The following is a 24,851-nucleotide window of genomic DNA, read 5'->3' as shown; positions in this document are numbered from 1 at the left end:
AAATCTTAACTATAGTAATTTTGAAGACTAAAAAAAAATTCTGAATTAAAAGAAAATATTAGGGTAATTTTTTCATCGAACGAAAACCAAATTTAATTTTTTTTAGAGAAACAAAACCATGTTTTATCTTTTTAAATCATTAATAATTTTTGGTAGTATTATATTTTATTCTCAAAGCTGGTTCACCAGCGAAAGTTGTTGTAATGAGTAATCCTGCTCTAACTGTTGTGGTGTTGCTTCCTCTGCTCATCCTCTCAGCACCATTGCTGTGCAATCTTTAGAACCCAATTGTTCGAAGAAATACCCTTGACATAAAAATGCTATCTTTCGCAATAACCATACCTGTTGTTCCAGTAATCACCATTAACAAATGGAAGCAGAGACATCTGCAAAGGCTAAGGCAAAGGGTTTCAGCTTCTATTCACCATGACAGCCTCAGAGTCCTCGAATGGGACAAGCTTTGCGATGTAGTCGCTTCCTTCGCCACCACTTCTTTGGGTCGTCAGGCCCTCAAGGTCCCTTTTTTCAGCCTTTTTTCCTGTGTTTGGTTGGGTTGAGTTGAGTCCATTGAAATTTATGCAAATGGATGAATGAAATAATATTATGTTTAATTGGTTGGAGTTCAAGACCAAGTATTCGTTTAATTTCTTATGCCTGTTGAGCTTTTTGGAAGAAGTTTGATATTGAATGAATTTGGTTTTGATTAGAATTGATTTTAGAGGGAAGAAGCAAGGGAATAGAAAAAGCTCAATATACGATCTCTGATTAAACACAAAAGCTACTTAAAGTTACTTCAACTCAAAATCAATTTTGGATTCATTAACAATTCTTCAACATGGGACTGATTTTGTGAACATTTACTTAAAATTACGATAGCTGATATTTTCATCGTGATTTTGAATGACTCAACATGAAACCAAACATTTAAAGTTGGGATAGAATTCATTTTGCTCAAATAGATTATGCATGTGAAATGTGTGTTAAATTAACCTCAAGAACGTATTTAACGTTGAAATGTGAGCACGGTGTAAAAATAATAATTGCTGGTGTAAAACAAATAGGCTATCTAAACTAAATAATGAAATTACAACTTTTTCCTATTTTGGTCTCTGCTCCATTTGCTTGCTCTCTTCCTGTGTAAAATGATTTAGATCTCCTTCTCCGATCGGTTCAGTGGAGTGATCTGCAAGGAAACACTTTGACGCTCAAGTTAGTGGGTGTCTTCCAAGGTCTCCTATCAAATTAGAAAAAATCAAATGTACCTGGTCATTAGTGCTGTATTTATAGGTTTTGTAATCATCCAGTCCATTGGACGTCATTTAATGCCCTTTAATGCAATAAATCTTGTGCCTAATCATTCGCTAACGTCTTTATATCCGGTCCGGTATAATGTGGCTGATATTACCCATTAATTAGCTATAAATTCCTTTCGCACGATATAGGGGTTACTCACCTTTAATACACATTAATGTCATTAACTGTCTTTCGATCGGTTATTCACTGCTGCGTTGGTCACCTCCGGTGGATCGCCCTCAACACCCAGTACCGATCGTCCACCTTATATAGTACACGTTAGATATGTAAACATGTCTTATTCCATATTATGATGTCGTGTGTTCATGTGACAGGACCAGCTATGGTCTCTGAATCAAACTTTCGAAGAAAGTCTTGCCCTTCTCGAGGAAACCAATGCTGCTGTTGAAATGCACAGGCATGGCACTCTCAGATTGCACTTGGGGCACCTTGATGCTATGCTGGTCAGTAACCAATGTGTATAAATTGGTTCCTTTTATAGTTATTATATTAATATTTGCAATTAAACACAAAACAGTTCTTCATCTTTCTGTTTTCTTTTCTGCCAAGTTGCTAATCAAGGTTCCTGTAGGTCAAAACCGCCATTCAACATGCCCGGAGAAGTACACCAGTGAGTGGCAGTGAGGCACGGGCCATTGTCACTCTTCTGCAGTGTGCTGAAATTTTGCAGGGTGATCTCAAGGCTGCAATTAAGGAAGACAAAGATTGGCATGGTCGTTTCATGCCTCTTACAGAACTGGTAAATGGAGATTTTGAACGTGTCATTCATGTATAATTAATGTTTCTGGCTTTTTTCACTCACCTAAACATGCTTGCAGATATTGGAATTTGTCATCAATCGGTCCTTAATTAAAGTGATAGAGCAAGTGGTTGATGAAGATGGATCTATTAAGGACTCTGCGGTTTGTTTCATGTCTTCTTCAAGTTTCCCCTTTTGTAGTTCTGCATATTGTGACAGTGGTTAGCCACTCATTTTATTTGGTTTGAGGTGGCATAGATTTTCTTAAACTTTTTTTAGCATTCTTTTGTAAACATTTTCAATGAAGAGAATACTTTAGCTATGCATCTTTCTTTTCTTGTCATACAGCTGACTGTCAGTTTTACATTGTTCACTTTATGCAAAAGAATTTGTAACATAAACACATATTCTTCTTAGAGTCCAGCCCTTAAACATTCGCGACAACAAGTGCAAGTGATAGAGAGAAAGGTAACTCTTGTTTATTTTTACTATTTTTATTACTGTTGGTTCTGTACATACTGGCTCCACCAAAGATGTATATAGTTTAATAGTTTTTAGTTGAGATTTAGATTTGAATGTTTGACAAAGAAATTAGTCAACAGAAAGATTTATTTATGGCTATCTCAGGTATTTAGATAAAAAATAGAATGAGAAAAAAAATTAGCACTCTCTTATAGGTAAACTTACACTACTGGTCTATGTGGATGTCATGATTATTGTAGGAGTCGATGAAACAATAATTTGCTTTAAATGAAAATTTGGTGGCCTAATTTGAAATCAAAGATCAAGTAAAACTTCAGTATTTCCTAGGAGTAGAGGTTACTTATTCAAAAAATGGAATTCTCATCTCCCAAAAGAGAATTTGTACTTTATCTCCTCAAAGAAATAGGTAAGTTGGGATGTTGAACCTCAAAAGATGAAATATTACTTATGCAGTTAGTGTGGTAAACTAATTTATGCATGGTCCAAGAGAAAGACACATGCAAACAGTTGACAAAATTCTTCATTACTTGAAGTTAAACCTAAGAAAGGGAATACTCTTTAGGAAAAGACAACACTTTAACCCGAAGATATTTCCTGATGCAGACTATGTAGGTTCTATTATTGGCAAAAAAATCTACCTCTAGGTGTTGTAGATTTCTAGGAGAAAGTTTGGTGACATGGGGAAGCAAAAAAATAGAATAGGGTATCCTGTTCTAGTGTAGAAGCTGAATTTGGATCCCATGCTCAAGGTATGTATGAAGTACTCTAGATGAAGATCATATTAGATAACCTTAAAATAAATGTTGACATACCTATGCAATTGTGCTATGATAACAATTCAGCCATGAACATTGCTCACAATCAAGTACAACATTACAGGACCAAAAATATTGGAATTGATAAGCACTTCATCAACAAAGATAATCTTGACAGAGGTATGATGGTTACAACCCATGTTCCTATAGGACTAGATTTTAGTTAGTATGAGAAATAAAGAAGATTGGGAGAAAATATCCCTTGTGTTTAGCATACACATAGGGTAGTTTATTTATATTGTAAGATATGGGCCAATGTCCTTAATACAGAATAGACTAAGCCCAAATAACAGAAAAACACATCTTAACATCTAACAATCCCCCTCAAGCTGGAGCATATAAATCATATGTTCCAAGCTTGTTACAAAGATAATCAATTCTAGGTCCTCGTAAGGACTTAGTGAATATGTCTGCCAACTGGTTGCTTGAGTTAACAAACTCAGTCTTGATATCTCCGGATATGATTTTTTCTCGAATGAAATGACAATCAACTTCAATGTGTTTGGTTCTCTCATGGAAGACAGGGTTAGAGCTAATATGGAGAGCAGCTTGATTATCACATATAAGTATCATGTGAGTGACATCTCCAAATTTCAATTCACTAAGCAATTGTTTAAGCCACACAAGCTCGCAAGTAGCTGATGCCATAGCTCTATATTCTGCTTCTGCACTGGACCTTGCCACAACACTTTGCTTCTTACTTTTCCAAGATATCAGGTTGCTACCAATAGAGACACAATATCCAGAAGTAGACCTCCTATCAGAAGGGGAACCAGCCCAATCAGCATCTGAATAGCAAACGATTTTTGTATCGTTGTTAGGGCCATATAGCAAACCTTTTCCAGGTGATCTTTTAATATACTTCAGTATGCGAACAACTGCATCCCAATGGTCTTCACATGGGGAGTTTAGAAATTGACTCACCACACTAACTGCGAAGGAAATGTCAGGACACGTAACAGTAAGATAGTTTAGTTTACCAACTAGTCTTCTGTACCGTTCAGGATCTGAGAAATGCTCCCCCTGATTTGGTAGGAGTTTGATGTTAGGGTCCATAGGTGTCTCAACAGATTTACAGTTGATTAACCCTGTTTCCTCCAAGATGTCTAACGCATACTTCCTCTGAGATATGACAATACCATCATTGGATTGTGCTACTTCAATACCCAAAAAGTACCGGAGTTTGCCAAGATCTTTGGTTTGAAAATGATGACAAAGGTGTTGTTTCATCTGAGAGATGCAAGATTGTCGCTTCCTGTGAGAACAATATCATCGACATACACTATTAAGTAGATACATCCAGCACTCGAGTGACGATAGAACACTGAATGATCCGCTTCACTGCGAGACATACCAAATTGTTGAACAACACAACTGAATTTACCAAACCATGCCCGAGGAGACTGTTTTAGGCCATATAAGGATTTGCGAAGACGACATACCAATCCAGATGACTCCCCCTGAGCAACAAAGCCAGGCGGTTGCTCCATATAAATCTCTTCATGCAAATCACCATTGAGGAAAGCATTTTTGACATCAAGTTGGTAAAGAGGCCATTGTCGAAGAGCGGCCATGGCAATGAATAGGCGAACAGAGGTCATTTTTGCCACTGGAGAAAAAGTATCACCATAATCCAAACCAAAAATCTGTGTGTAACCTTTGGCAACCAGTCGAGCTTTCAGACGATCAATTGTGCCATCAGGACCAACCTTGATAGCATACACCCACCTGCAACCAACAACAGACTTTCCAGATGGTAATTGGACAAGCTCCCAAGTTCCACTTTCCTGTAAAGCACTTAATTCATCCATCATAGCTTGATGCCAACCAGGATGAGTTAAGGCATCACTCACAGATTTGGGAATTGACACAGAAGAAATGGATGAGAGACAAGTATAAAAAGATGGAGATAATCTGTGGTAATTAAGAACAATATAATGGGGGGAAGGGTTACGGGTAGAGCGTATACCTTTACGGAGGGCAATAGGCAAGTCAGACTCAGTTGCTGGAGCCGGAGGAGACACATGAGGGAGACGATTACGGCGACTATAAACCTGAAGGGGTGGAGGTGAAGGATGATCCTGTGGTGAATGAGAGTCTAAAGAAGGAGAAGACAAAATGGGTGGAGCATCACCAGGAGGATCACATATAAGAGGAATATCAACAGTAACAGGGAGAGGTACAAAACTAGAAGATAGATGTGAAAAGTAAAAAGAAGACTCATCAAAAGTGACATCAGCAGAGATAAAATGACGATTGAGGGAAGGGGAAAAACACTTATAGCCCTTTTGTGACCGTGGAAATCCTAAGAAGACACATTTGTGAGACCTAGGAGATAACTTATCAAGACCAGGACTAAAATCATGAACAAAACATGTAGACCCAAAAACTCGAAGAGGTAATGGATGCAGAGGGTCTTGAGGAAATAAGATAGAATGAGGGATTTTGTTATCTAAGACGGAAGATGGCATGCGGTTGATAAGATAACATGCTGTGAGAACTGCATCACCCCAAAAACGTGAGGGTACTTGACCATGAATAAGAAGTGTACGAGTTGTTTCAATAAGGTGTCTATTCTTGCGCTCAGCCACCCCATTTTGTTGAGGGGTATAAGCACATGAGGTTTGGTGAAGAATGCCATGAGAAGCCATAAACTGTTTAAACGGTTGAGAAAGGTATTCACGGCCATTATCACTACGTAAATTTCGAATAGAAACCCCAAACTGTGTTTTTATTTCATTGAAAAAAGATTGGAAAATAGAAAACAACTCAGAACGATTCTTCATTAAAAACAACCAAGTACATCTGGAATAGTCATCAATAAAAGTAACAAAATACTGAAAACCTAAGATGGACTTAACACGACTAGGTCCCCAAATGTCAGAATGAACCAATGAAAAAGGGGACGACGCCCGTTGTGAGACACTACGAGGAAAGGAACTACGAGTATGCTTCCCTAACTGACAAGACTCACACGACAAACTTGATAATGTGGACAACCTCGGGACAAGTTGTTGTAGTTTGGCAAGACTAGGATGACCGAACTGAGCATGAAGAAGGGATGGTGACTCCATGACTACGCCAACATGTGGAGAAGGGCGGAGATGATAAAGGCCATGAGACTCACATCCTGTGCCAATCATGTGTTTCGAACTCCGGTCCTGCAACCAAACAGAATCTTTAGTAAATGAAATAACACAATTAAGAGTACGAGTTAAACGACTAATGGACAATAAGTTGAAGGGAGACCCAGGGACATAAAGTACATGATCAATGGATATGGATGGAAAAATATTAATAGTACCAATACCATGAGATGAGACTCTAGACCCATCAGCCATTGTTACTGAGGGTAAATTATTCGGACATGACAAGGAAGAAAACAAGGACTTGTTACCAGTGATATGATCGGTGGCGCCTGAGTCAAGGACCCAAGGTCCGAGGGAGTGAGTTAGACCAACAAAAGGTGTACCTGTACGTGCAACAGATGCAGATGTAGTGGAACCAGAGTGCTGATGATCCTCATACCATCTGAGAAATTCGTTAAAGATTGCAGGGTTGTCTACGGTATTAGATGAAGTAGGATGGTCTGCAGACGGTGATCGGGGAGGTGGATCAGAATTTGCCATTGCTACAGGTCGAGGAGGACGTCCATGGAGAGCATAACATCTATCAATCTTGTGGCCTAACTTGCCACAATGGTCACATTTTGGACGTCCTTTACTTGGCTTGCGAGACCGACTTCGATCATCACGTTGAGCAGCCATAACAGAGGAATCATCAGTATGAGGGGATGTCTCAGTGACGGGTTTGCTCGATATACGCAAAAGAGCAGAACAAGTAGAAGTAAAGTTGGGTATGACAGGAGAACCCAAAATCTGATCACGGACATGAGAAACATCATCAGAGAGTCCGTATAATGCTAACAACATGAAGAACTTTGATCGTTGTTCCAATTCTTCAGCAGGAGTGGAAGCAGGAGGTAATATATCATTAAAGTCATGAAGAAGGGCATGAATTTTACCCAAATATTCTGCCATGGGACCAGGATTGCGCGGACCAATAACAGTTAATAGGTCCTGACAAACACCATAAAGACGCTGAGTATCATTTGTGTACAACAACTTCGCTTGTGCCCATACTTCTGAACATGTTTCATAGGATCGAAACATTTGTTTCAATGAGGAGTGAATGGTGGACTTTATAACAATGCATAACTGAGCATCAATTTTCATCCAGCGGGAAGTGTCATCTATGGGAGCAGTAGTCACATTTTGAGTAAGATGATCTAAGTACCCCTGACTCTTCAACCAAAGTTTGATGTCGGACGCCCATGTTGCATAATTCGTGCCATCCAACTTGTCAATGGACAAGTGTACATTCACATAATTGGTATATATTGAGGGATCAGAAGATGAGCCACTAATAGAGGTGTTTGTAGAGGAGGAAGACGCCATAGAGAGGGGGAAACCCTAAAAATTCAAAGTGCTCCGATTGACGCAACGACCACAGATCCAGAAAGAGGGCGAGGAGGCGATCACGGCGGTGCTGATCGGCGGCGGAAAGCTCCGGCGACGCGCCGGCACGGGCGGCGGCAGCGGCAGCAGCGGCGACTTTTGCGGCGGCGCGTGGAGGCGCGTGAGAGGTCCGTTCGCCGCGATCTTCGTGCGACGGTGGTCGCCCGGCCGAGACGCTTCCGATGGTGTGGTCGCCGGTCGATTCTGGAACTCCGGCGGCGGCGGCGGCGGCGACGGTGGCGACGGTGGCGACGGCAGTGGCGGCGACTGCGACAACAGCGGCAGTGATGGGTGCCGGAGACCGTGGAGTTGACTGGAACTATTCCTGTGCTCTAGATACCATATGAGAAATAAAGAAGATTGGGAGAAAATATCCCTTGTGTTTAGCATACACATAGGGTAGTTTATTTATATTGTAAGATATGGGCCAATGCACTTAATACAGAGACTAAGCCCAAATAACAGAAACACACATCTTAACATCTAACAGTTAGCAAACATCTTTGCTATAGGACTCGGTCAGGCAGATTCTAATATCTTGTAGATAAGTTGGAAATTATCTATATTCATTTATGAACTTTAGGGGGAGTGTGGTATATATGGGATCAGTAGGATAAAAATATTCTAATATCTCTGTATAATAATATGAAAAAATATTCCTAGAATCTGCACATTCATTCCAACAAATTTTATTTATGTTTTTAAGAAAATGTGATTGTTGCATATAGAGTTGAGGATGTAACTAGCTGGATTGTATTAATAAAATATTTCTTCATTCCCTCCTACTATTCAAGTGCCTTTGAAAATTTCCTTAAATGATCCAAACCCAGTTTCAAGTCGACATTCAAGTCCTTAGAACTAACAATGGTAAGGAGTACCTCCATAATGCTCTCTGTTAGAGATATAAATGTAAACATTCAGTTACTCAGCTGGAAGTTAGTAAGTTATTTGTTTTTCTGTCTGGGGGTAAAGAAACCAGATGTCACGTGTTGTTATGAATTAAAGCACTATACTCCTGTTTCATAGTTGGAACACAATTTGGATTATTCATTGCCTTTTAACACTACAAGGCTGATTAAAAACACTGAAGGATGAATTTTAGGATTATGAAGACTGGATTTAGATCGTGTTTGCATAGAGTAACTATTAGGAGGCTTAGGTAGAGACTTAGATTCTGATTCATTAGATAGGGTATCCAAATTTTAGGTGAGAGAAAACAGAGAAAGGGTTAGCAGGAAGAGAATGGATTATAATTGCATTGAATGAGAAAGAAGATACAAGCTGAGCATATATAGGCTCAACAAGAGGCTGCAACAGTAACTAACTGATCATAGCACTAAAACAGATATCTAACTAACATCCAGTTAAATAACGGAATGTTTATATTTATATCTCTAATGCTCTCAAAGATAAAGAACTAACAGTCCACTCAAGGAAAAAGAAAACTAAAACTGAGGCAGAAATGTGCACACTTATGAGGCAAAACCTAGATTCTGATCAATACTCAGAACCTAAAAATAATCACTAGGTAACAAATTTTCTTGGTTCTCCTTCAAATTTAGATTGTCAATCTAACATACACTTGGATTGTCATTGGTCAGTCTATTAGCAAGGTAAGACCATACATGAATGGCCCAACAAGGCACACATGAGAGGGGTAAACCGTTTCTGACAATACCTTGATAAAACACCGAGAAGAGGGCTCATATCAAGAACTCGACTGCTAATGTAGAAAAATTTTCTGATTCAAATTGGGCTGGGTCGGTGACTGACAGAAAGTCAACTTGTGGGTACGGCTCATTTGTTTGGGAGAAACTAGTTACTTGAAGATGTAAGACACAATTTTTTGTTGCTATGAGTATTGCAGAAGCTGTGTTCAGAGCTATGTCCCGTGGAATTTGTGAAGGAATATAGATACAAAGAATGCTTTAAGAGCTTAAGGTCCATATACTAATTATACAATGAGTTTATTATGCAATAATAGAGCTGCCAGTAGCACTGCAAAAGGTTTTGTGCATCTTGATAGAATAAAACATGTGGAAATTGATTAGGAGAACGTTGAATTCAGATTTGGAGTTAATACTGATATAATATTGTTGAAAATTAAGGAAAGAAACCAGAATCAAGGTATTTTTGTATATGGAAATCAATCAAGATTAATACAGTCTGATTTATGCTGTTAATGCTCGATGTAATTAGAATGTCTTTCCTTCTTTATAGCTACAGCAGTTATATGAATAATTATTTTCCTGATTTTTAGGCCAAATTAGTGTACAGAACTATTCTCCTCTTCCAATTTATACCTCACCATTGAACCCGTTCTATATCTGTTAAATATATTCTCTTCTCCACATTATTGTTATTTTGCAGTGAATTCTTTCGCACACTTAATATGTAATATGGTGTATTAGTATATCTATATTGTCAGACATGCAATATATGTATGTTTATTTTACTTTATAAGAGTTCATTTTATACATTCCATTATGATTATTTAATTCCTATGTTCAGGTAAAACAGCTAATAGAGAACATAATCAGGAGTGAAAGGAGTGAAACCTCAATTCTTGTAAGATTCACTTGACTCTACATGTATTTCTTTTCCGTATAATTGTTTCTTTCTGTGTTGACTTTGTAACAAATCAAACAGGAAATGAATAATGTAGATGGCAGGTGGTGCATAAAAGTTGATTCTAGACAAAAGACAAGTTTTAAGGGTCTATTATTGTCCAGGTGCACAAAATTTTATCAACATAACTTTGATCATTTATTGTTCATGAAATAATGTTTGTTAATAAAGCTAGTATGTACACGTAAATTCCATTCCTTAAGATAGTATTTGTTGGCAGTGGATCAGGAATTGGAAGTACTATAGAGCCACTTTCTGTTGTGCCTTTAAATGATGAGTTGCAGCGAGCAAGAAGTTCAGTGGAAAAGGCTGAAGCAGATGTGCTTTTGACATTAACCAAAAAGGTTATGAATGCCATATTATAAAGATTTTAATGGTCACGTTCTTTTCTTCTCATATGATGTCTTAATTTGTGTACAGATGCAGTTGGACGTTGAAGATATTGAAAAGATATTGAACAGTTTGGTTCAACTAGATGTGGTAAATACCTAGTGGTTTTTTTAAAGTGAAGTGGATCACTACTTTTCATTTTCTCTCTTTATAATCCACCATATGCACTTATTCACCTATGAGATTCATTTTGTTTATGTTACAAATATGATTTGATTACATTAAATAGGGAGATATGATATAATTTGATGGGAAATATCTTACCACATATTTTCCATTATTAGATATTGAATTTTGTTTATTATTATTGTACTTCTTCTTCGTTATAAATAAGAAAACTCGTGTATAAACAACACAAGGAATTCATTATATTTCTTATTGGTTTGTTTCTTCTTGCTGGAAGTTCTCGCGTTGACTAGAAAGAAATAAGGTAGATTCACATTATATAAGTAGGTGCAAACCTCACCTTACAAGTTGGTTTTTGTAAGGTTGAGTTAAACTTAAAGTCTACTTCTTAACAGTCCCTTAAGCCACAGGTCCTAGGATCTGAACTTGAATATGATATCATGTTAAGAAGTGGACTTTAAGCCTAAGTTAATGTCTAGTCACCCATTAATATCTAATTTTACGCACGAGATGTATATGCCTCGGTGTGAGGGGGGTGTGTTGGAAGTCCCATGTTAGCTAGAAATAAGGCAGATTCACAGTATATAAGTAAGTGCAAACCTTACCTGACAACCGATTATGAGATTGAGTTAGGTGACATTGTATTAGAGCGATACCATCTTCCGCCACTTCATTTGTTACTAATCCTTTCAACATAATATCAAAAGCCTAAAATGAAAGGAACTAAAATCCGAGCTTTACCTATGGGTCACCAGCTCTAGGATCCAATGTCCTACGAAACTAACTATTTACATAGACAAAGACAAAGACAACACGACCAAAAACAAGACTTAGGAGACTAGACAACTTCTGATAGGTTCCTGAACTGGGAACCTAATCAAGAACTCTTCTCACCGCAAAACACAAAGAAAAGAATGAAAAGTGAGAACAGAGGCTTAACCCTCTTCACAGGTCAATACCTGTCAACAATGATCTCTCAAAACGTCCCCTCCCTAGACAACCATTTCCCTATTTAAAGACTCCTCCTAAGCTGAACATAACACCCCACCAGGACAGTTATCCTACCCCCTGCTTCCTAACTGTCCTAACAGACCCCTTAACCCCTCTAAGAACTATATTTTATTATTGTCTTCCCTTCCTTCTAAGGCCCACATTCATATCCTATCAACTTCTGTGCAATTTTTTAAGCTTTAATTTTTTATACTAGGCTTAGTTTCCACATATGCTTTTAGGATTCCACAATATTTTGCTTTTGAACAAATTTTGTGTTTGTTCTGATCACTTTTTATTGCATCTGACATTAAGAGGTCCAATGGAGTTGACTATACTTATGATTGCCCTTAAAATTACTTATGACTATACTTAAAATAATAGTGTTAGTGTAAGTGTAAACTTAGGATTTAGTGCCCCCATGGCTACCCCACTTAATTGCTTACAGACTAAAGAGCTTGCTTTGGTAGGTATATTTGATGACATGATAATCTTTCTTATTGTTCGAAAAGACAGTCATTAATGTGGATCCTATTATGCAGATTAATGCTCGTGCTACTTATGGACTTTCATTTGGAGGGTCAAGTCCCCATATATTTTTGCCAGACAGGAGCAGCGCTTCTACTACAGATGCCTTCTCAAGAAGGAATGAAAATTCCTATGGACCATTACCCAAAAAAAGGGAATGGAAGTTGTATCTTTTAAAAGCTTATCATCCTCTTTTGCTCCATAGGCATAGGGAGAATTTGCGGAAGACCAAAAAGGACGTCAATCTTGCTACATCAGTTAAGTCAAAGATGCCACATGTTAAGTTTAAAGAAAAGGGGGTGGGGGACTTGAGAGGAGATAAACACTACATACTAATTTATACTCTCTTGATAGACTTAGTGAAGACTACTATCTCCCTAGGATTATATGTGATGCAACTAACGCCTATGAACACTAAACGTGTTTAAACATGTGACGCATGAAAAATATATTTCGTTAGTGCTTTATTGGGGGATGCATTTAAGAAAATGTATTTTGAAAAACAGAAAACCACTGTTTTGTTCATATTAATTTGTGTCCCCTATTTATCGTTTTATTGATGAATGGATGGGAGAGTGGTTTCTATTCCTTGGTCGGAAATCTTTGATAAAAGGCATTCGTGTTGATTGTCTGTAATATTGCACGCTTTTCAATCTAGGTAGGCTTAAAAAACAAGGTCTTCCTGATTGTTGCTTATATTGATCAATTACTTCCATTTACCTCTTATTTTCTTCCCAAGAGAAAATTTTAGGAAAATTTTTGACAAAAAGAATACATCATAAAGAGGAGAAATGTAACTTGGGGTTTTAGGAAATTGCCTTAGGGTTCTTCCACTGAAACCAATGTATATGATATTTTATTTTATTTTTCTGGACATTTGATATGCTGTTTGAAACTTTGAATGTGTTTATTTTATGTGCTTATCATGCATTTGGTGATTACTCATGATAAAGTACTTCTGCTAGTCAGGATGGCACAGACAATGCCCTACCAGTAGCAGTTGATTTTTTGGTGTCTAAGAAAACTCGTGTTATAGTTATAACTGGTCCTAATACTGGTGGTAAAACCATATGTTTGAAGACTGTAGGATTGGCTGCTATGATGGCAAAATCAGGTATGTTCATTTAATTTAAATTATTGAGAGCCTATTGATATTTAACCTTTGGTTTCTTGACATGGTTTGGTTTTTTTGCTGGACATGAATATCCTGTGACATCTTCCTCAAACCTGGACATGATAATTTGGAGGGGGAGTGAATCATTTGATTTGTGATCTAATTTCAATTAATTCACTGTCTTCTCATTCATGAAATATACATCATACTAACTTACAACCTCTTATATTTTAAAAGGAATAAGTTATCTATTTATGTACTAGGTGTATTTTAAGAAATTTGTAGTTATAGCTTGCTAACATATTCCTTCTAAAAGAATAAGTGTATGCTAGCAAACTCTATACGCCCACCTGTTTTTTAGGAGTATTCTTGATATAAACTCATGACCTACTATTCACCAAGGTACAACTTTACCATTGCAATAGGAAGCAGATGCTCACAAAGATGTTGTTGAGTTTAATGTTGGCAACATGGGAATGGCTAATATTTATTCCCAAGGTTGAGGGGGAGTATTAGAAATCAACCCCTAATAAATTATAGGAGAATCACTATTGTAGTTCTTGAGAGAGAGAGAAAGGAAACAGAAAAAGGTTGTCTTTCAACTTGTCTTAGTCTCAGACCTAGTTGTCAATGTCTCAGAAAAGGGCTACCTACGGAGGGTTCTGATCAGTGGAAAGTTCTGACTAACAGGAAGTTGAGTGAAGTGTCACCAAGTAAAAAGTTGTCAGGACATCACCTATTAGAGACGAGGCTCTAATAGGAAGTTCGGTATTATGTGGTGCTTAAGTCTCACATCGAGTAAGTAGTATGGAATGTTTGGTAAAATATTTAAGTGTTTGGTTCTTCCCCTTTAATATCTAGGGTAAGTTCCTCAAGTATTGGTGTACTTATCAGTATACCATTGTTATTCATGAATACGTTATGTAGGATTAATTTGTGAAATCATATATTTGAATAAAATAAGTGTTGTGTTTGTTCTGTTTAAATATTTGAATTTTATGCTCAGAATCTGCAATGTTGCAGGTCTCTATGTTCTTGCTTCAGAATCTGCAAAAATTCCTTGGTTTGATTCTGTATTTGCTGACATTGGTGATGAGCAGTCCTTATCACAATCTTTGTCTACGTTCTCTGGCCATTTAAAGCAGATAAGTGTAAGTAATAATGTTTTAATTATGTATAACTTAAATGCTGAAGACCCTTTCGTTTTGTTTTTCAATTTCTGTTATTGCTTATATATTTCATACCTCTATGCATAATAACAGAGCTATGATTAAATTGATTGACTTAAAAACATTTCAGTTTAGTGTTATCAGTAAATTTTGAATGTTGATATTTTCAGGTTATGGTAACGAGTGACAATTTTCCTTAATTATTTTCAAAATTTGAAAGAAAATCTTATTTTGCCTTCTAATTTTATCTTGCAGCATATTAAATCACAGGCAACGAGCCAATCGCTAGTGCTACTTGATGAGGCATGTATTTTTTGAGTGTAATTAACAGTTCGAATTGGAATGTCATATACGTATGTGATGGATAGTACTTTGTTTGCAATTGTTAGGTTGGTGCAGGAACAAACCCTCTTGAAGGAGCAGCGCTAGGAATGTCATTGTTGGAATCTTTTGCTCATGATAGTTGTTTGTTAACTATGGCAACGACTCATCATGGTGAATTAAAAACTCTAAAATACAGGTAGTCATTACAAATGAGAACAACTTAAAAATATTGATTTTGGATATACTACATAGAATTTTCTTCGCCTGTAAAATAGAGAAAGATAAACAAAGAAATAGAATCAAAATTATTGGAAACAAATTTTAGTCTAATTGGGATGTACCCATCTTTTCAAGGGTGCAAATACCTAAATTTGACTCATTGCCATTGCAACTTTACCCAACCAACAAATAAGAAATTTCACATCATTAAACAACTAAGGTCAATAATAATGAAATTCTTTTATTCTTTTTAAATGATTGGCACCATTATAATACTTGAACTATTGATGAAAATAAAGAATTATTTTATTGATAATCATTACACCAATTACATTCCCTTAATCTCTGTCTAGAATAATCAAAACCTCTAATAAAGGAAATAAAAATGTGCTGAATTGAATAGGAATTTTTAAGATATGTTTTCCTAATTACTATGGTGATATTAAAAATACTTTCTCTCCTAATAGTCTTCTAGTTACAACACTTTCCCTCAAGTTGGTAGATGAACATCAACCATGTCCAACTTGCCTAAAAGATCCTAGAATTTACACGGAAGAAGCCCTTTGCTGAAAATGTTTGTTATTTGCAATCTACAGGAACATGATTTGTAACTACTAGGCCCCTGTCAAGATTATTTTTGATGAAATGCTTGTCAATTTCAATATATTTGGTCTTATCATATTGGACTGAACTATGGACAATGCTCTTGGTTGACTTGTTATTCATAATACAATTACATAGGATGTCAATCCTTATTTTAAGGTCATCAAATATGATCTTCATTTAAAATCTTTCACACACACACCTTGAGCAAGGGCTTGAAATTCAGCTTTTGCATTAGAAGAATATAGTTTATCCTGCTTTGGAAGATGAATCCCTTATTTTTAATACACAACCTATATTCCAAGGAAATACTTAGATTTTCCTAGGTCTTTCATATTAAATTGGGCTGCCAATTTCTCCTTTAAAGCCAGTTTCTATGTTTCATTATCTTTTCCAATAATCATGTCATCAACATAGACCAATAGTAGTGTAAGTTTACATGTAATGGAGTGCTTTGTGAATATAGTATGAACTCCTTGGTTTTGTTTATATCATAAGGAAACCATTGCTTTTTTGTGAATCTACCAAATCATGCTCCTGGAGTTGTTCAAGATCGTGTAAGGAATTGTTTAGGTGGCACACTTTTTTCCTTCCACTGTAAGCTTCCGATTTGGGAGAGATTCCCAAGTCTTTTATGATGAAGCCATATTTGGGAATTTTCCCATGTTTTTTATGTTCCTTGTTGGCTTATGACATATGTTTTGTTTTGGACCTTGGATTCCAATGTTTTGTTTTGGACCTTGGATTCCAACAGATATAACACACTCTATATAGTGCACACTGCTCCTTAGCAATTAAAATGGTCTTCCTCATGGCAAGTTCTTGATATACTCAATAAGAGAAAAAAGTTATTCAAGAATTCAAATCTTATGTAAGCTTTTTGTGTAGAGATAAGACTATTGGTCAGGTGTGGGATATATAAAACATCCTTTAATACAGTAGACTATCACCATTTGCAACTATAATAAGTTGTTATGTAGTCATTTTGACATATTATACATACACTATCACCATTTTGACTATAATAAGAAGTTGTGATTAGTTGCTCCTAAATCAAGAATCCAAACACCCTAAATCAAAGGGTCAATAGTATTGAATATAATCTTACCTTTCATGGGTAAAGTATATGATATAAAGGACTTAGTCATTGATTCAACATTTTTTTCTCAAGTGGTTAATTTCCTCTTTAGAAGCCTTCGTACCAAATATTGAAAATTACAAGACAAAGAGATAATAAAAATCCAACCCTTATCAATTTGATTACTAAAAAAAAAAAAACTATTTTTCAAAAGAACCGAATTAGGATCAAATAAGACATCACCACCCCCTTGGTGTTCAAAACGTCACAACCACCGTATCTATGGAGGCGGTGAGTGAGGCACACCACCAACCTTAACAATTGTTAAGAAGTGGACTTTAAGCGTAATTGAACCCTACAAAACCGGCTTGTAAGAAAAGGTTTGCATCCACTTATATACTATAAACTTGCCTTATCTCTACTCGATGCGGGATTTCCAACACACACCCCTCACGCCGAGGTATATACATCTTGAGTGTGAGACTAGACATTAATGGATAGTCCGATAGCGGCCTGATAGTGGGTGGCACGATAGGCCCAACAAACAATAAATCTCGCTAGGATAAGCTCAAACTCATAGCTCTGATACCATGAAGTGAACTTTAAGCCTAATTGGACCCACTTATATAGTATAAACTTGTCTTATCTCTAGTTCATGTGGAATCTCCGACAACATTGATGATGAACAACGACAATGATAGTTGATAACGAGGCAGAGGAATCAAAGCTCCCAAGATTGAGAGCTCTAATACCAACGTGAATTATGTAAGAAAGTAAAGAATTATTCTATTGATAACCATCACAATAATTACATTCTCAGCGTCTCTATTTGTAATAAACAAAACCTTTAAAAAAGGAAATAAAAATATACTAAAATGAATAATAAGAATATTCTAAAGTTTTTCTTTTCCTAATTAATTACTATGAGATATTGAGAATATTTTTTATGCTAATGATCTGCTAATTACATGAATAATTCACTGATAATTCTGAACTTCTGTATAAATGGATCAGATTTAATTTAAATCCATTGTTCGGATGTTTGTTTTCTATGCATCTTTTCTTCAATGCGTTTAAAATATATGATCCTTTTACTTGTATTCTCATGAAAAGTACAAAATCGTGATCTCTAGTTCTGCTTTGGCATTTGACTTTTATTCATGAGCAGTGATGAAGCCTTTGAAAATGCATGTATGGAGTTTGATGAAGTGAATTTGAAGCCAACTTACAAGATTCTGTGGGGTGTTCCAGGTAAGCACTCTCTGACTCATGCATAATGAAAATGAATTCAAATTTGTTTATGCCTTTCACTTGTTTTCTAATATCCTGTTGTATGTTTGGATTCATCTCCTTTGTGTGTATGTTTGTGTTACGATCCTCTGTCAGAAAAGAAAAGAATAGGACCAAACATACAACAAATATTCCTTCTATTATTCAGTATGCCACAAACTCTGTCAGAACAAAACGAGATGCTATGTTTGGATTCATCTCCTTTTTGTGTATGTTTGTGTTACTTTTCCCTTTTTTTTCTTCTAACTCTCTAGAAAGGAATGTCTTCCAACATCTCATCAACCTCCAGAATAGATTCTCCCATCTTTTCTTACAACATTGTTTATATTGAGAAGATGGACAGCTCTAACTATTCCAGTTGGTATTCGACACCTGGTTATGGTTAAGTGGGTTGAGCTACAAATCTCGTCTTACTATCACTACTGAATTCATTCCTACATAAAATCGTGAATTGCTTTTGTTACATGGAGCATGAGTTGCTTTTGCATTCAACAACCCCACTTTGTTTGGGTATAAGGACAAGATGTTCATGAACACTATAAAGGTCTTACAGACAAGTACTCGTGTACATTACCACTTTGTAAAGTGTGAATAGGGACACCAAATTGATTGTTGATTTCATTAAAAAGGGATTGATAAGTAGAAAATAATTTTGAACATCTTTAATTGAATATAATCACATGCAACGGGAACAGTCTTCTATAAAAGTAACAATATCTTGACTTTAATATAGAATCAATCTAATAAATCCTAATATCCACCGCTACTATATTTACAAGATTCTAGCAGGATGAAATAAAGCGTGAAGTGGTCATCAATTAAAACATGAGTGGTTCTTACAGTTCAGAACGACTTACATCTGTCTCAGAGATTCAACTGATGGTTTTTAAACTAAAGTTTTAATTGATTATGGATCAAATGATGACCACTTCGTAATACTCAGGATGGTTTGTACCTAGTACTGCACTTCAATTGTCAGTTTGCTAATGATTTGGAAGGCTGGACCATACCAGCTGATGGACCAGTTTCTGGTTTAAATTTTATGTTCTAAACAGGAAGTTGCATATTCAATGGACCATTTGAAATGTGGTAAGATGTAGTAGACACTTAATGTGTATAACTCGAAAAGAGATTTTCATTGTAGGGCGCTCAAATGCAATAAATATAGCTGAGAGGTTGGGACTACCATCTGTTGTTGTAGATACTGCTCGTAAGTTATATGGTTCTGCTAGTGCAGAGATAGATGAGGTATGAGTACTCTGAGATATATCTTAATTATATTTATTATTTGGAAATGGTTGTGTATGATATTCTAAGAGCATGATGTTTATTTATATTATTGTTTTAAATTCAAGTAATGAATTGCCTCCATATATTTACCACATTATTAATTCTAATTTTTTTACCTTGTATTTGGATAAGAAATTTCCCAATTTTTAAGATATTCAAATAGATTGAATTTGAATTGATCTCCCTTCAAATTGTTTCATTTTAAAAATGTTTTGTTTGGATAACTCAATTCAATTTCCTGAATATTAATTGCCTTCTTTGAATAGAGTATTTCAAGTACCACCAAATACAAAAATTATTTATATATCAAATAATTGTTAAAAATTAAAATATATCAAAATTGATTATCTTTTGCAGTCAATTTTAGTTGATGTTATTTTTTGGTCAAACTTCGTCAAGGTTTATTTAACTGATAGTCGTAAAACTTTTCCTTGATTAATATTAACCAATATTGTTTTCAGTTTATGTCGAATACAATTTAGGCTGAAATCAGTCAAAATTATTTTTTGCAAAGTTGATGATGATTGGGGTTTTGTGTCAACTTTTTTATCAATGTCAAGTGGAAAATTTCTCCAATCAACATTGGTAAAAAAGAAATCCTAATTAATGTTTGCTGAAAACTTTCCAGTTAACATTAGGGAAAAAAAATAACAAACTATTGATAACAAAATAACATATTTGTTGATAAAAAAATCACTGCAAACATTAACCAAAAAAAATAATGACAATAGACATTTGTTAAGAAGTAAGGTGAGATTTTCACCTACTTATTTTTGCTAAAATAGGTTTTAACCCATAGCCCTGATACCATGTTAAGAAGTGGACTTTAAACCTAATTCAACCCTACAAAATCAGATTGTAAAGTGAGGTTTGTATCCACTTATATACTATGGAATCTCTTTATCTCTAGTGAGACTTCTAACAATATCAATTGAAAAAAAAATTAATTCACAACCATAATAAGTTAGTCTCTCTAATATTAGCCAAGGAAAACTCTAACTAATGTCAAGCAAGAAATAATAATGGTTTATAAAAAAAACGTTCTAACAACTTAAATCATAAAACAACTCCTAGTAACCTCAATAAGAAAAACCCAGGTCGACATCAACCAAAAAGTAGTTATCTCGACAATCTCTCAATCTTAGTCAAATGGATGATGTCCAAAACCAAAATTGGGCTGAGGGGATAATTCGAAGAGTAAAGTGGAATTTGAAATTATATAACTTTAAACAATCCAATTACTTTAATGGAAATTCAATTTCTTTTGAATTCCGTACCCAGACAGCGTATTTTACCATAAAGCATTTCAAATTCTTTAAAAAAATGAATTACCCTATTAATTGCCTATTCAAACACACTATTAATGTATTGCAAATATTATAGTTGTTTTAACGTAGTTTATTTTTCATCTAGGTAATAACTGATATGGAAAGGTTGAAACAAAATTACCAAGAGCTGATGGATGAAGCGCGTAATTATCTGATGTGAGACTCTTTGCTTTAAAAAATATTAAATTCATTGCATGCTTTATCCCCGTATTTGTATTTCATGCAATATTTAAAAGAGAGGTCATTTCCTGATTACAACATGGGCACTTATTTCTGTATCTAATATTGGAGTAAGCTCATTCAGTTGTTAATGCATTCAAGGAAAAATGGATCAGGCAATCGTATTTACATCTTGCTTTAGTTGTGGACTGTTAATATTCTTTTTCTTTAGTTATTATCAGAATTGTCAATGGTTGTAATAAGGCTTCCATCTCTCTGTTTTAATAATTGGGGAGAATTTGTTAGACTAACCACCTGTAGGTTTTGTTAACCTGGGTTCTCTTCTATGCAATGGATGGAAATGTTGGTTAACGATGAAGGATTCATTTATTTGAGCATTGAACCAATCATATATTTAGTAACAGTAATTGTTAGTAATTAGTAATATATGCAAGAGTCTGTGTTATATATTAGTATTACTCGTAGATAATCCATTCAAAAAATTTTATTATGGAAATATAATCCTAGTAAACTTATTCAGATTCTTTAGTAGGGTCTAATCAGATTGCAAAAATGAGGAAAATGAGGATATCATCTTCCCATACTTGTATTATGACTAATTGTGCACAAACCATTTAGAATCGACTTATGTAAGTTTTTAATTGGTAATTTTCTTAGTGTTTTCTTTTTGTTTGTAACCGTAGGCACTCCAGAGGACTTTACAATAGTCTATTGAACACCAGAAGGAAGATTGTGAAACATACTACTGATATACAATTAAAGAAGATGAGAGATGTATCCGAGGCTGCGGCAATGGCAAGATCCATCCTTCACAAGAAAGTGAGGGAGTTGGATGTATCAGCTAAGCAACCTCCACAGAACACTAAAACTATTAGCAGCTCTCATTTATCAGCAACCAACAAAAGCCAAACTGCAGCAAATAACAGACAATCTGTTGTTGCTGATAGAAATACAGCTGCCGTAAAAGTTTTTAGTCAATCATCATCAGGTTCAGGTATGTACAAAGATAATGAAACATGAGGGGTATAGAAGGAAACCTAACTGCAATGAGTTAATATATTTAATTTCTTGCATCTGAATTAAGAGTACTGCTCTAGTTTATTTTTACCTGCTGATAGCACACGGTAAAGTTATGCTGTCTAGTCTTAGAGTGAGGATTAGAATCATAGAAATATTGATGCAAATGTCATTCACCTTATTGATCTTGCAGATAAATCTAAGCCTCCCAAGGTTGGTGATAGTGTTCATATCTCTTCCCTTGGGAAAAAAGTGACGGTTTTAGAAGTAGATTCATCCAAAGGAGAAATTGTAGTTCAAGCTGGAATCATGAAGTTGAAGCTGAAACTAACTGACGTTCAGAGATCATAGAAGTAGGGAAACCATGACCAATGTCATAAATGAGTAAGTCTTTTCTGTTTGCGTAGGATCATATGGTGTGTCTTTTTCTAACTGCATAGTAATAATAACCACCCTGCACCACATGAAAGTCCATATATTAATAGAAATTATGCAGCATCAAGTTTCGAGAATTAAAAGTTGATTTTTTATAATTTTTATTTTAGAAATCAGCACATTTTGTTGTGCAACTAAGTATAGACGGGGCCTTGGGCCTTACTCCATCCCTTGATTAGAGGTGGGTAAGGAGACCAGTCTGGCCCACTTAAGAACCAGTGGATCCCATGTTTTAAATGAACCAGATAAGTCTGATCTTTGAAATAAATGGCCTTCATTTTTTTTTGTATTGGATCGCCACAAAAGTCCCTTGATAAACAGACTAGTCCATAGACTCAATGATAATCCGAAAAATTGAAAAATATATCAATTTAAAAGAAATTTGTTTATTTTTTCTTTCCTTTGTTAGGATAAAATATATCAAACTAATATCTACTACATTAAAATCTATCAAGTCAAACTAAAATCTACTAAACTCAACAAAATTTCCTTTTTTAGTTTATTACTTATGTAATATTTTCATCTAAAATGCTGCAATATCAAGTCCACGGGTTTAACAGACCGAGCCTGTAAACTGATTATAATTATGCTGATTTCCAAAAACGAGTTTGTTATCTGTAAAGTCTGCACACTTAAGTATGGGTTCAAAAATTTGGATCTATATAGCCACCCTTTTCTGTGATGAACCAGCAGCAATCCCGAATGTTTTTGCTATTAACCGAAGAAACATGAATAGTTTTGTATTGCATCTCTAGTATGGTATCTCACATGAGAATCCTTTACACAAGTGCATCCATCTTGTACTAAATGTTAACTTTTAACTTATTAGAAGAATATATATGTAAGAAGAGAACACTAGACAATTTGATCATAGACTGCGACACCCAAACGGTTTTATTATTTTTATTTTTCATCTTTAACAACCCTTACCCTCTAGAAGTCCAAAATATATGTTTAACTTATTTGTATGCCCTTGAAAAGGGAAAATGTGCATTGAAAGTGCTATCATACGATGTGGCGTTAGAGGAAAAAAAGGTGGGGGGATTTTCAATATCAGAAACTTCAGTTCCTAGATTTAGCCGGATGTGTCAAACAATACAGTTTTGCAATGTCATCAGCTGTGCAAATAGTTGGCGTGCTAATTATGCAAGGTACATTTTCTTGATGATGCATACAAAATTCTATTGACTGATCTGCAATTTAAGCAACTTCAACTGTTTATGGTTTTGTCTCGTTGTCAGACTGTGAAATAAAGAAGAAAACAAGCTATTCAGTTGAAGTTGTGAACATCACATGGTGCTTGCTTGGTGGAAAGAACAGTGACAGGTATTCATAGAAAACAAAAAGTTTACGGTATTCTACCCTTTGTTTCTTTTCACTTTATATTGAAATGAGCCCTCTTATTTTGTTAGGTGCGATTTATTTTTGGTACTGCTGATCGTATTATCTATAGAAATGAACCCCTTTGTTTTGTATTGTCTATTTTAGGCCTTTTTTGACACTGATGGAGATGGAATGTCCCTACTCTCTTGAAGAAGATTCTACCGGATTCCAATTATGTGATTGGATTCCTTTAACTGAAAAACACCTTCCACGCCCTCCTTACAAAATCAATTTCTGAAAGGGGATCATGGCGTGACTGTAGAAACGCTTTTTTATCTGCTATAGTACAATGGCGATAACCAAGTCAGAATCTAGGATCTTGTACAAATCATCTCGATTCCCCAACCACTAGCCCCACCCTTGTGGCTTAGAAAGATTGAGTGTGGTAAAAACACAAGGTTGATGTACAAAACTAGTTTTCTTTTTTCCAACACAGTTTTGTGTAGGGTGTTTGTTTCTGCATCAAAATGTATGAAATGCAGTTTTTTTCATAAGCAACCTAGTGAAGTTTCTTTTTGTTCTTTTTAAGAAATAGAAGTGATTTTACATTCTCAAATGCATGTCCAAACATATGTAATTATTGTAGTTTATTGCCCCCATCTACTGATTTAGTTTTAATTTCTTTTTGTGGTACTGTCAGGGAATAAACGGAGTAATTTTGTTGCTATTGCAAGTTGCAACTAGGCATGAGATACAGTAGCTTACTGGATCCGAGGTTTAAAAATATTTTCTTAAGAAAATGGCCAAGTTGGAAAACAATTACCTACTTGACTTTAACATAAAATAAAGTTGATCAAATTAAAAATGCAAAAGATTTTGAATTCAAAACTTCCACCAAGTTGGTGGAACTTCCTTCATCAAGCACTAATGGGTAGCTGAAAGGAAATCACC

The 24,851-nt window shown here is 35.5% G+C and overlaps 1 protein-coding gene across 1 annotated transcript; it reads left to right on the top strand.

Annotated features, from left to right (window-relative positions):
* The first annotated feature begins 186 nt into the window (after positions 1-186).
* LOC124829307 (DNA mismatch repair protein MutS, type 2) lies at positions 187-24,555 on the top strand. The gene is made up of 22 exons (XM_088091360.1): positions 187-515; positions 1,629-1,757; positions 1,886-2,053; positions 2,133-2,216; positions 2,471-2,521; positions 10,380-10,436; positions 10,518-10,600; positions 10,717-10,840; positions 10,917-10,976; positions 12,545-12,787; positions 13,500-13,644; positions 14,668-14,795; positions 15,069-15,116; positions 15,203-15,333; positions 18,206-18,288; positions 19,472-19,575; positions 21,031-21,101; positions 21,809-22,119; positions 22,336-22,526; positions 23,559-23,728; positions 23,819-23,903; positions 24,066-24,555. Exons 1-19 carry the CDS (start codon positions 318-320, stop codon positions 22,491-22,493), a joined length of 2,376 nt encoding a protein of 791 aa, XP_087947486.1. The 5' UTR covers positions 187-317; the 3' UTR covers positions 22,494-22,526; positions 23,559-23,728; positions 23,819-23,903; positions 24,066-24,555.
* The last annotated feature ends 296 nt before the right edge of the window (positions 24,556-24,851 follow it).

This window comes from Vigna umbellata, chromosome 1, assembly GCF_029865625.1.
Source record: "Vigna umbellata cultivar VRB3 chromosome 1, Vumbellata_1.0, whole genome shotgun sequence".
NCBI lineage: Eukaryota > Viridiplantae > Streptophyta > Magnoliopsida > Fabales > Fabaceae > Vigna > Vigna umbellata.
This window is presented reverse-complemented; position numbering and strand designations above follow the sequence as displayed.

Coding starts and splice junctions, on each gene's coding strand:
- LOC124829307 (XM_088091360.1), top strand. CDS start 318: ATGCTATCTTTCGCAATAACCATACCTGTTGTTCCAGTAATCACCATT. Junction 2,522..10,379: donor TGCAAGTGATAGAGAGAAAG/GTAACTCTTGTT, acceptor TCCTATGTTCAG/GTAAAACAGCTAATAGAGAA. Junction 10,601..10,716: donor AAGGGTCTATTATTGTCCAG/GTGCACAAAATT, acceptor ATTTGTTGGCAG/TGGATCAGGAATTGGAAGTA.